Source organism: Canis aureus, chromosome 9 (genome assembly GCF_053574225.1).
Source record: "Canis aureus isolate CA01 chromosome 9, VMU_Caureus_v.1.0, whole genome shotgun sequence".
Lineage (NCBI taxonomy): Eukaryota > Metazoa > Chordata > Mammalia > Carnivora > Canidae > Canis > Canis aureus.
This window is the reverse complement of record NC_135619.1, coordinates 10,211,823-10,225,051: the sequence shown is the minus strand read 5'-3', so window position 1 is coordinate 10,225,051 and position 13,229 is coordinate 10,211,823. Positions and strand designations below refer to the sequence as shown.

General features: G+C 38.9%; 2 protein-coding genes and 1 non-coding gene across 40 annotated transcripts in view; 2 read left to right on the top strand and 1 right to left on the bottom strand.

Annotated features, from left to right (window-relative positions):
- The window catches only part of LOC144320383 (uncharacterized), a 232,843-nt gene extending 226,134 nt beyond the window's left edge, over window positions 1-6,709 (bottom strand). For 8 of the 27 annotated variants that reach the window (XM_077908854.1, XM_077908857.1, XM_077908849.1 and 5 more), the window contains exon 1: window positions 2,998-3,649. In XM_077908854.1, coding sequence (XP_077764980.1) covers window positions 2,998-3,329 — 332 coding nt within the window. In that variant the 5' untranslated portion in view covers window positions 3,330-3,649. Of the gene's footprint in view, window positions 1-2,997; window positions 3,722-4,617; window positions 4,699-5,317; window positions 5,461-6,153 lie in introns of those variants that run through there. The other 19 variants (XM_077908842.1, XM_077908843.1, XM_077908847.1 and 16 more) reach the window with 9 other exon arrangements.
- LOC144321373 (U6 spliceosomal RNA) lies at window positions 1,540-1,646 on the top strand. Its single transcript, XR_013387041.1, has one exon. It is a non-coding gene; the product is annotated as a U6 spliceosomal RNA (small nuclear RNA).
- Window positions 3,170-13,229, top strand: part of LOC144320381 (small ribosomal subunit protein eS4, X isoform-like) — a 33,939-nt gene continuing 23,879 nt past the window's right edge. For 2 of the 12 annotated variants that reach the window (XM_077908833.1, XM_077908838.1), the window contains exon 1: window positions 3,170-3,574. Coding sequence is in view for 1 of the 12 variants with exons in the window: in XM_077908826.1 (XP_077764952.1) it covers window positions 7,154-7,206 (53 nt within the window). In the remaining 11 variants the exon portion in view is untranslated. Of the gene's footprint in view, window positions 3,677-3,960; window positions 3,982-6,819; window positions 7,207-10,840; window positions 10,980-13,229 lie in introns of those variants that run through there. The other 10 variants (XM_077908837.1, XM_077908835.1, XM_077908827.1 and 7 more) reach the window with 8 other exon arrangements.

Below are 13,229 nucleotides of genomic sequence, written 5' to 3'. Positions count from 1 at the left end.
AAGCTGGGTGGCATTCATCAAATGGTAACCCGGGGTGAAAGGTCCTATATCCCATTTCCACTCCTTTGAACCATGTACTGAACTAATGTGTTTTTCTCTTTAAAATGTCCTAAAAGATATAAGATGTCCTCGTGCTTATAGGATTTTGAAATTTTATTTTAAAGAATCAAAAGAAATTTGCTCTGTGAGCAGGTTTTTCAGTTTGGCTTGAGACCTTTGATTCAGGGAACAAGCAATCTCCTTCCAACTCTCTCTACTGGAGAGATGTCCCCTTTCAACCTGTCTCTTGGTCCAATACAAATCAATGAACTCAAGACCCAATACACCATGTCTTAAAAATCCATTTAGAAAACAATTGCTCCATTCAAAGTTCATCTCCTTCCTTTATCAGAAATTGCTGGAAATGTAATTTTGCAGCAAGCATTTCATTTCTTGTCGTGAAATAGATTGAGGTAAATGTAAAGTCAATGATTAGATAAATGTAATGTCTTGGGTTGATGCCACGATGCAATATTTGATGGTGTGGTCAGTACCGATGGATGTTTTGTATAGTTACCCAGTTGTATAATGCGACAAATTCCCATGACCCTATTTAAAACACCACATGGCTCCTCTCAATTAATATTACCAAAAGTACTTTGGCACAAATACAAAAAGCATGAGGGATTAGTGCTGAACAGGCAAGTGCAAGTCATCTTTGCTCTGTACAGATTCTCCATACAATAAACTGTATCTGCGTGCAATTTATTTATTGAGCTGTATTGCATGCAGTAAATAACACAACAAAGATTATTCCTCTTTCAAAAATCACTTCTATGAGATTATAAATAGAAAGCCTGTGCTCAGTAATCTCTGATAGTACAGTTAAGGATTAAAACCTGATGAAGTTAACACATACATAGGCACGCACAAAAGCACGACAGCCATAGAAACACATTGTTTATGAAAATCTCATTTTGATGTCAAGAAAACATATTTATCTTCTTTATTTCCTGCTATCAAGATACATATTCAATGTAAAAGAGGGGAAGAAGAAAGAGATGACTTTCTTGGAGAAGTAATAAAAAACAGAATATTAGTAATGCCTTTAGAAAATATCTTTTGGAAATGTGCAAGCTAAATTTTCTGGTTTGCTGATACCTAGACCATAACATAGGAATGAATCAAATGATACAATAATATCTTTTTTTAAGTTCCCCTTCTCTTGAAGACTGTTCTTCAGTGATTTTCACTGTTATACAGAAACCCATGATTATCAAGAACAATATTCAGTCACTATCATGTGTTTCAAATTGGTACATTTCCACTATCATTAAAAATGAAAACATTTAATACTTTCTAGAACATCTAACACTTAAATAATTGTCAATATATCAACATTTTACTTTCTAGTGTCTTCAGGTCCAGCACAGGATAGTTAGTGATTTAGAAACTTTGTTGTCTCTACTACTGAAGAATATGTGGCCATTATTTGTAACATTAAAAAATATATATATATATATGGCCATTTTTTAGCTATTACTATGCATATTAAAAGTAGTACTCACTTCAGTGGCACACATCCTAAAATCGGAATGATACAGAGAGGTTTAGCATGCCCCCTGCACAAGGATGACATGAAAATTTCTGAAGTATTCCACAAACGTATGCATTCCTGTACACCGACACACACAAACACACACACACACGCGTGCAACTAAATGACACCTGCTCCTTATAATGAAAAAAAAAAATTGATACATGTTTGAGGGCATATACTTATGACCATAATGTACAAATATAAATATATTCTGAAATTTTTGTGATTTTCTAAATTTGTAAGTTTTAAATCGCTCTTTGTAAAGGATTTTTTTAAAAAGTCCTCCAGAAATAATCTGATTTTTCTCTGTATTGCTGGAATTCTATAATCACAGAATCCTGTACTTTAGTAGGTTTTTTTCTCTCTGAAATCTTTTCTTATTTCTATTTCTGGTGTTACAATATTGCATGATAAAGTATACCTTAGCTGAGACTTTTGACTCCTTGGGCTGGTGCTTGGTGACTGCTTTTTCCTTCCTTGGGACTCTTATGAATTATTTAATTTTCTGCCACTTCATTTTTCTCTAATATCCTAGAACTTCTGTTAGAAAATATTTAAACATCTGGACATCTTTTCTCCATTCTTTTTCATGTTTTTGCCTTTTTTTCCTGCTTTTCAGATTTTCCCTGCTTTATCTTCTAAACTTCCTAGCCTCCAAGTCTATTCTTTTGGACACAGTAAACCCACCTTCTCTTATCTTCTTGAAGATATGAGTTATGGGTTTCTTGCCTTCTCGTCTTCTTCTCCCCCTTACATTCCCTGTTTCTTCTGTTTTTTGTTTTGTTTGGCTTGTTTTCTTCGCTTTTCTTGGCTTCACTCATTGTGGCAGTCAGACAAGTTTCAAACCACTCTCACAGGACATGCAATTACAAAGCTTAAGAATCTACTGGTTATTGCGAGAAAAGAATACAAAATGGCAGCAGCCCTGAAGTAGGAACTGCATCTCCAGGTTGGCTCACAGCACAGACAGCAGCCACGAGCTAGCTCTTACCCTCCTCCACCTGCAGGGCAGGTGGACATATCACCCCCCGAGACAGGTGCAGAGTGCCTCGGACTAGGGGCCTACGTACGCACGGAACTGTGAGGTAACCGGCCCTTCCGGCAGAGTCGGGGTGGGGGAGGGTCACCCAAGCCAGGCGTAAACCACCACCCCGCTGTCCATCAAATAATTTTCACAAGCCTGCGCAAACCAGAAGAAACTCACCTTGGCCCCGCGGTTGAAAAGCGACACTATTAATCAGCGCAAGTCAGGCCTTGTCTGGAGTCCATACCGTCTTGGTACATACCTCGCCTCAGCAACACAGCTCCGACTAATTCCAGGCCTGCTGCGATTAACCCTCGCGGCACAGACGCTTCCTTTAAACAACAGCGTGAACGAAAATATTAACTGAAACTCCGGATGGGCATGCACGGCTTACCTTCGAGTTTCAGCGAACAGGCAATTTGCACCGGAGACCATTAGGTGGGAACCCGGGGAACGCCGCCACCTGCCGCTCCTCAGAGTCTTCAGAGAGAGGCGCGGCGGGGAGAAGCCGGAAGTGGCCTCACTTCCCGCTGGGCGACCTCTCGCGAGACGTCCCGCGTGGCTCTGGAGCCCACCCGCGCCGCGCAACGGTTCTTCCTGACTCGCTTGCTGGGCGGGCAGCTGCTGGGGGTCGTGCGGCGGTTGTTTCTGGGGCTGGAATGAGGGAAGGGTTTTCGGTTCACACCTGGGATGGCCCCAAATGTTGCAGGTTGACAAAGCAGCCATTGAATGCTGCGGTCTTCGTGGAGACCGCCTTAGGCTGGCAAAGATTCTGGAAGCAAGACTAGAGGGTGTCTAAGCATTAGAGCAGGAGGGCAGAACCACGCAGTAAAGGGTGCGGTGCTGCACAGCTTTGGTCCCCTGGAGTCTGTTGGCTTGCAGCTCCGGTATTTCCCCCGGAGTGAGTTCAAAACTGGCCCCTCTGTACGAGAGGGCAAGGAGACACTGAAGGGGTAGACCGTTCCAGATTGGTAGGTGGCACTTTGAATAAGCAAGAGGAAATTTCCGACTTTTAATGTTTGTGGGCCCTGCTTCTGGGATCCTAAGGAAGCTACACTTTAATGTTTATCAAGGTGGGCTCTACATCTGCCCTGGGCACACACTGGACAGCTGCCTTGTTAAGAATAATTAACCAAAAAGGAGCATTCTTAAAAAAATTTTTTTTTTTAATTTGTTTGGGGAGGGTGGGAGGAAGGGGGTGAAAGTGGGGGGGGGTTGGGGGGAAGGAGGAAAGGGGGCGGTTGGTGGGAGGACACAACAGGAGGAGAGGGGCGGACTCCTGGCCCAGACTGCCATGTAGGGCTCCATCTCGGGCCCCATGAAATCGTGACCTGAGCAGAAACCAAGAATCAGCTGCTTAGCAGACTGTGCTACCCAGGTGACCCCCCCAAAAAAGGAATCCGGAACACATGATAAGACAAGGAAACTGCCCTGGTTCTCATAAAAGTCATAAGCCTTGCTTACACTAAAAACATAATATAAAAACATAAGATCAACTTTCTGGAATGTCCTCGGGCATGATGGTTTGTAAAAAACATATATTACCCCGCACCAAATGTTCCTTTTCTGGAGCACTTTCTTCTTGAAGATCTATCCCAGTCAGCTGTTCTAACTTGGGCTCAAACAAAATCCTTTCCTTTCTAGAACTTTAAAATTTTTTAAAAGATTTGTTCATTTTGCATCAACAAAGAATTTACAAACCAGGCTTGTCCTGGGTGGTGGCAAAGAGGAGTAAGTAGCACTCCGTACCTGCCTGCCAGAACCTTAAGAGCTTAGAGGCCTTAATCAGGGTTCAGGCACAGAGTCCATACAACCCTCAATACCACAGTACTCGAGTCTCAAGTCTGCTACTTGAAGTATTTTCTAATGTAGGAAGAGGGCAAAACATACATTCCTAAAACACGGGAGGGAATAAAGAGCCTTTGATTACTGGGTCCCCCTAGAGGATCAACCAGCTGTCACATCCTCTTGACCACCTTCCTGACCAGCTCTACAAGCTTACATGTGCCCTCACCTTTGGCATCCTACGGAGTGGTCAGCAGGTTTGCTTGTTAGCATGTAGGTAGGTAGTTCATTTGGCAACCATCTAGCTACACTGTAGGCAAATACCACAGCAATGACATAAGCACATGCAAGAGAAAATACAGATTAAGATATCGATCCCCAAATTAAGTACCAATATTTTTTCCCACCAAAAGCCTCATGACCCAAACCACTGATTTATTATTAACTCCCATAGGCTGCGGTCAAATCATTCAGAATATTCTTCATTTGTGTCCTTTGTGATCTAATAAAGAGGATATGACATTAAGATATCATAAATTAATATTTGGCCAACCCAAGTAATATTTGATTTACTTATCTGATGCTTTGATATTTCATTCTTCCTTTCTACAAATCTTCCTGCTTGTGTATCATAGAGGAGATGGCACCTCCATCCAATGTCATGTTCTTTTGCCCACTCTTGCATATCATAACCTTTGAAATGTGATCCCCACCACTGTCTATTCAACAAGGCTATCTGTATTTGGTACTCAGCTCCTCTAATCCCCTAATAGTGGTAGCCTGGTTTGTGTGGCAACAGGGGAAGTTTGGGTTAGGTCAGATACGTATCCATACAAACCAAGGCATACTCAGAAGGAAGGTGAGTGCTAATACAATCAATTTGCCAATCCCTCCTCGTGGATGGCCTCAGACTCCTTTGGCAGTCCTACCTTGGGCATTGTTTAGAATACACAAGTCATGCTTTTACAGCATTAACCAAGTCACTACGTTTTAAGGACAATCTGGCATCCTTGACAATATGCCATCCCTATCAGGCACTATACTGGTCACTCCTTCTATGCACCCAATCTGCTGTATCTACTGAAAGGGCAGTTGCTAGGACTGGTGTCTGACCTAGGGTATCAGCTTCCTGATTTCCAGGGAGTGTTGGTACTTTATGAGCCAGGATATGGAAGACAGTGAGGACAACTTCAGGGTCTTTCAAGTGAACTCAACTATTTTTCTACATATCCTGACCCCTAAAGGGCTTACTCATGATCATTCACAACTCAGCTTCCCATTTTCCAAACCATAGGGATGGAAACAGCCTGTTTAGTGCAAAGTATTTAGAACAGCCTATCCATGCAAAGGGTTAACAGCCAGGGCTTATTATGACTGCTCACCAGCCAAACTGCTCTTGAGTACAGCCCACCGGCTGTTTTCATCCAAAGGTTTCAGTGTTGGGCTGAATAGGGACTATAGTCAAGTGGGCTGGCTGCCCTGACTAGGCCCATTGGTATACCAGGCATTAGCAGGAATTTTCCCCATTCCTTCTCTACAGGCCACAAAGGCCACCACAGGAATAGGAGTGGGGACATTTGGAGAATCTACATATTCTCCAGGGCCTGCTAGTGTCTACATTTCTACCAATGATTGGTGGACAAGGAACTTCTCAGCTGCAAATAGGTTTGCCATTTAGTCAAAGTGGGAGTTTTGAGCCCTGGCAGAGGTAGATCAATGGAATATATTCTCAATAGACCCCTTTACTAGCAAGATAAGTTCTTACCATGATATGCTGTTCCTTTTTGAGAGGCTCCATATTGTGAGGAGCTGTTGTTCCAAGGGGGTATATTGAGTTCTTGCCCCCTTCTGGAGTTGGGACCAAAATCCTAAGGGTACGCTCTCCTTCTATTGTCTCTGCCACAGTGCGCAACCCATACCTTCTAGGATCACAGATACATCTAATGCAAGTGGTAGCCCTGCTTGGGTGATGCCCGGAGCTTTAATAATCTGCTTCACTAGTATTTTTGCCTTCTCAAAGGCAGCTCGTTGTTCTGATCCTCTATAGTCTCTTCTTTACCACGTGGTACAAGGGATAGAGGCACTATGCCAGGTGGGGAATAAAAGTCTTCCAAAACCTCCAAATTCCTACAAAAGCTTCCACCTCTTTCACATTCTTCGGGGTTGGATAAGCCTGCACCTTGTTGATAATAGTCTCTGGTGCAATGCATGCTTTACCTTACCATATGACTTCAAAAAATTTGGCGATGTCTGGACCTTGAATTTTCTGAGTTCACTCATCCTCTCACTCCCAGATGTTCCAGCAAAGTCTTCATAGCGTCCTGCAGCAGAGACAAGTTTTTACATGTCAACATTATATGGTCAGTGTAAAGGGCCCACATTTTATTGATGTGGGGAAAGAGAACAGATCTCAGGCTACCATCCCATGATACATTATGGGACTGTGGAACTTGGGGAAGCACTTGAAAGATCCATTATTGCCCATTCCACTTGCAGGCAAACTGATCTTACGACTCAGTGACCAGAAGTATACTGAAAATGTTTGTTGTTGTTGTTGTTGCTAAGTCTACTATGGCATAGTACACTCCTAGGACCGTGGCCAAGGAATCTAAGATGGTGGCAATACCAACAGGAGGCACTACCTTGTTCAGTTATCAGTAGCCCACAGTCATCTCCATGAGCGATTTGGCTTTTTTACTGACTATACCAGGTTGTTACAAGCACTATGGACAGGGTGCACAGTATCTGCTCGGTGCAGTTCTTGGATGGTTTCTCCTGTTTCCTTATGCTCCTCAGGCAATTTATTCTGTTTGAACAGGTATCACTCTTCCAAGGGTAGTAGACTTACTGGTTTCCAGTTGGCATTTCTCGCTAGCACTGACTAGTTTTATTACTCTAACCTGAAGAAGGAATTCAGTGATAGAGATTTGAAAAGTTTGACCTTTTAGGACATTATTGCTCAATATGTTCTGAGGTATTGGAGAAAGAAAATTTTTGTTTTGGTGGGAAGAATGCCCAATTTTCTGTGTCAAAGGACCTTCCTGACCATAATGCTTGACCTGGGAATATTAGGGATACTCATACTATGTAGGTGACTTCTGAAAGCAGTGTAGAAATCTCTAGTGATGTGGATATCATGTATACCAAATTAAGTATATGTACACATGCATGATGTATGGAGAAAATATTCTTAGCAGCATTATTCATATTCTTGGAAAAATCCAAATCTTTATTTTCATTAGAATGAATAGTGAATCATTGTGCATTCATAAATTGAATGCAAAACTCTGATATTAACACATTATTTATATATTTGACTGGTTTCTAAAATGAGCTTAGGCAACAAAATGCATGCAATAAAGTAAAACAAAAGCAAAATAAGGAAAAATAGGGGCAATACATCTGTACAGAAGCCATTAATAAAGTGGCTAATGTTTACACAGACTATTCTGATGTTGAAATTCTGGCATTCATGTGAATTTAGTTTTGTTTTCATAATATTACAAGGTTTGTGTTCTTATAGCTATGTCTAACCATTTTCCAAGGCAGTCACTTGAAAACATGTAATATTTGGGAGAGTTTTTCCCAAATTTTCTTGAAGCAAAAGATTTTCATTAAATACCTAAGTGCCAGATTCAGCTTCCTAGCTCTGTTATTGCTACATTGGATGATCTAAAATGATATCAACATACTGTAAATTTTCCCCACACTCCCATTTGTATTAATGTTGTCATATACTTAGAAGTCACATGGGATGTGTGGACATAAATTCTCATTAGCAGCTAATGAAATCTCTGTTTATATGGATTCCTCTTGCAGTCACAAATTATCACTATATTTGGAAGAACATATATAAGGTCTCAGCATAGCCATAGCCTATGTCCATTGTTATAAACGTAGTTTAATTATGTAGCTAGAAAAGAATTTCAGCAGCCTATGAGCATTTTAAAAGAAAGTAATTTGTTTCTCTCTCAGTAATGTTTCTATGAATTTTAGATTATAATGACAGTAATCTATACCTAATGCTTGCTTTTGTCAAGGAAAAGGTAATTTTTCCTTCTTTCCATTCCTGATAAGTTTTTCATTGGACTTTATTGTTTCTAGCCTTCCCTCCAAGATCTTGCCCAGTTAATTATACCCACTTTTTTTTTTTCAATAGCTGCCATCTCCACTGCTGTGGTTCAGCAGTTGAGCATCTGCCTTCAGCTCAGGTTGGGATCCCAGGGTCCTGGGATCAAATCCTGCCCACATTGGGCTTCCCTTCTGCCTATGTCTCTGCCTCTGTGTCTCTCATGAATAAATAAATAAATAAATAAATAAATAAATAAATAAATAAATAAATAATCTTTTTTAAAAATTGTTTTTGGTGCTATAGATGTGTTAAAAAAAGTCTTTTTTGTAGCTCAGTATACGAATTGTAGTGTGCATATGAATACTTGGGCTGAGATTAAGTTTCCATTGCTAATGACTATAATTACCACAAAATTCATTACACGTTGGTTAATTATTTTAAAAGTAAAAATAAAGACACGTTCTTTCAAATCCTAAAAGCTGGAGTTGGAACAATTATTTCTAGACTTAGTCCCAGTTATGCTAAATATTATTAGGTTGTCTGTCCTTGAAATTTAGATTCGATTTCATCCACTGTTTAAATCTGATTTTACAAATCAAACTCAAGTAAGGAAACAAATGGAAATGCATCTTTCAGCAGCATCATCTGACAGTATATGATAAACAGCATCATTTACAGGACACTGCATCATACCATTTACATTTAGAAGGAAGAAAAATGCTGATTAAGCTTCCATTTGGCCCAGGCTTTCCAATACATAGCGTGTTAAGCAATTCAATCTTTTCAGTTTTAAAGCCACACACATCTCTAATCATAACACGCCAGAAGCAATAAAACTATCAGAATGAGTGGGAGTGTCTACTTCTGACATATTATAACATCTCTGAGCCAGCAGTATTCCAAAAGCATGTGTTATTATCTCTGGATTGACAGCTCAGCACCCAAGGGTTTCTTCCTTTCCCCAAGGTTTGTTTTTAAAACTCACAAAAGGCTCCCTTAAAATAAGTGTAAAATTGCATTTCCCATTCAATGACTCACCACTTGTTTCAAAGGAAAAAAGAAATCATCTGACTGTTTTTGTAATTAAATAATCTCCATGTTTGAAGCAGAGTTAAACAAAACAAAAAACTTGCTAACCATTGTTTTTTTTATTATTAGATTTAATGGAAGTTGTGCATGCATTAAAATTGCTCATTTTTATTTTTGAACATACTAGAGATGGTGATACTTCTAGAGGAATAGCAAAGATTTATAACATAAAGATAAAAATACAAAGAGAAAAACCTCATTACTTGATAATTTCAGATGATTAAATAAATGTCTTACTGACTCTGGCCTTTTTACTAATTATGAAGAAAAATTTCTCCATGTAAAGCATCAATAGTAAAAGAATTGTAGATAGATTACTAGATTTAAATAGTCTGTTATTTGGATAGCTTCTTAAGCACTCTTTAGTATTTCAAAGTAATTATTTTACCAATCTGTCTACTTATAAGTCATTATCTGTTTCCTAAAGCAATTTCCAACATATAGTCCTGACATCCAATTTTTGTTATTGAATATAGATAAAATGACTAAAATATATACATCTAAAATAGTTTGCAATTTAGGCTGGCCTTCTTTTCTACAAGTCCAAAGTACAGTTAATTTTTTTTTTCATTTTAGTAACTCTTGCTTGAAAGTTAATATTCTTTATTATGCCCCATTTACTTTAATTATCCTTGCTAATAAACTAAAGGGGAGAAAGAATACTTATGTCTTAAATTATCCCTTATTAAAATCCAGAAAGAAAACAATGTAGATGATCAGTCCTAATACAATAAGGGCTGTAAAATAGGGAGGGAAAAACAATACCTGAACATGAATTCAGTAAAATTCAAAACTATCTGAAAAAAATATTCACAGCACATTAGACTTCATGGCTGAATTAAGGTAAATGTGGCAAATGTGTGCATGTGTGTATATATATATGGAGAGACAGACAGATCAACTTAACCTGGATTCCCTTTAAATTCATTACTATGATAACATTCAGACTTTAACTCTGTCCTGGTCTGAAACAAATCATGGCACAAGTCTAAGTTTAGGCCACTTCTGGATATTCTGGTTTTTTTTTGTAACTATAGTTGTTATTAAATGTGTATTAATAACTATACACTGCCTTGTGGACAGCATGTGTGTGTACATGTGTGAGCAATCTATTTAATATCTTTTCACCTATGCATTCATCCTTCAAGTATAAGCTTAAATGCCACTTCCTAAACCTTTAAAGCCTACTGAGATCACTTCCAAAGTCAAATATGTTAATTTTAGATGCTCACAACACTCTATGCTTGTCTTTCAACACTTTTTTTTTTTTTTTTTTTTTTTTTTTGCTTAGATTTTATTTGAGAGAGAGAGAGAGAAAGCAGGAGAGAGAGGGAGAGAAGAACTTGAAACAAACTCTGGACTGAACACGGAGCCCGACTTGGGGCTCAATCCCATCACTGTGAGATTCTGACCTGAGCTGAAACCAAGAGGTAGATGCTTAAACAACTGAGCCACCCAGGCATCCCTTAACACCTTTTTAAAAACTAGAATAAGTGTGTATGGAGGTGTGCTGTTTCCTGTTCTTGACTCTGCACTATGAGGTCATGACCCTTCCCGCCAATCCATGCCTGTCTCACCAGGACCTAGCACAACACATGGTCATAAAATGGAAGTGGCTTCAAAATGAATAAATATAAAAATGAAAGAACATATCAATGAATAATATTGAAGATCCTTGAGAATCATAGAATAATAGTTTCTTTTTTAAAAAAAAATCTGAATGCGTATTCCTTGGGATTACTACTAGAAGAGAGTTCTGAAACCTCTGCTAGGGAATGAGCAAGGAAGGTATTATAGGTCTCTCATAATAGACCTATGATTTAGTGAGGACATAGAAGTTAATCAAGTAAATACATAAATGAATATAAAACACTGTAATAACTGTGTGATAATAAAAGAAAGGTATATGATACTGTAGTAGATGGAGCAGTGAAAATGTATATTAGGCTGATTTCCCTAAATCAAGAGGAAATTATGCCAGGCTTTTCTGCAGAATTTAAGATAGGGCTGAGATCAGGAGCAGGCTTTAGGTAAAGTTGGTTTAATATTATCCCATCTCTCAGATACCTAAACTAGGGCCCTACAAATGTTTATAAATGTGCCATATGTGCCATATATGCAACTAATTTGTATAAAAGCCAAGGCTAGATTTCAGGGGGAAAATAAAAGTAACATTTATTGAGACACTATATCAATTGTTAGGAACTGCTTTCAAAGATTACTTTTTTTTTTTTTACCTCATTCACTCTCTCTTTCAGGAATTTCAGTTCTTTTTGTTTTTTTAAAGATTTTATTTATTCATGAGAGACAGAGGCAGAGACATAGGCAGAGGAAGAAGCAGGCTCCATGCAGGGAGCCCAATGTGGGACTAAATCCCGAGACTCCAGGAGAGAGTCACACCCTGAGCCGAAAGCAGATGCTCAACCGCTGAGCCGCCCAAGCATCTCAAGAGTTTCAGTTCTTTTTATTCTACTTCTTGGCTCCCACTATAGGGAAAGAGAACTAATCCTGTGAATAATCAGCAAAAAATGGTCATTCTATGTCCACTACTAATTATGTTCACCATTGCCTGAAAAACAAATTGAAACTAATTTATGGATGATCTCTTTTATACTTCCCTCTGGGGATCTAGCTGTCTCAGTAAAGTACACTGGCTAGTGTACTGGTAGCCAGTATACTACCAGTACTACAGTGCTACCAGTACCACTACAGTGGTAGTCACTGGTAGTTAGAGCTGCCTTAGTCCATCCATACCCATTCCATTCAGTATGGTGGCTTAGTGGGTGACCACCTGTCTTCAGGAGTCATGCCAACATTCTTTATCTTGGCACAATTGCCACTGTTTCTATTTATTGTGGCATGTGACTCAGAGGAAATTGATAATATCCAAAGAGTCAGATTCTCTTTCAGTGTAGACAGAAAAGGAACTCGTTTTGGCCTATAGGCTTATTCATGTGATTCAACCGGACAGATCCATGGCTTTGCATTGGATGTTGCCCAAGGTTTACCCTCCTAAAAATCAAATACTTATGGGGTATTTTATTCTTTTTATACTACTACTATTATGTATTCTTCTATGGGACTTCTTGAGTAGTGGATATGATATTTATGGCAATATTTAGTCCCTTGATTTCTTGGTTATAATAGCACCTAATCTGGGGGTTCGCATTTGATAGCTCATGAGCCAAATTCTATTTGCCACGTTTTATAGATAAAGGTTTGTTGAAACACAGCCATGCCCATTTATTTGTGTATCAATTCTGGCTGCTTTCATGCTATAATGGAAGAGTGAAGTAGTTGTCAAAATTGTATGGTCTGCAAAGCTGAAAATATTTATCATCTGATCCTTTACAGAAAGGAGACTTTGATCTAAGCTAGTATTTATTACTTGCAATAAGTATTGTTTACTTAATATTTATTACCAAAAAATCTTAAGTGAATCATCTGATAAAGATGCGAAAGATTTACAGTAAGCTGACACTTGGTCAAGAAGAAATTATGTAGTTGAGTTAACCATTCTTGCCAATAACCGATACATATAGGAGAGAGTAAAGGGCTTAGAGATACTAGAATTTTCCTCTCTTCCTGCAATGAATTAAAAAATAAAAAGATCCAAGGTACACAAAGGAACCCTTGGATCCTTTATATTCCCTAATTTTATGCATAAGCCATTTTGTAAT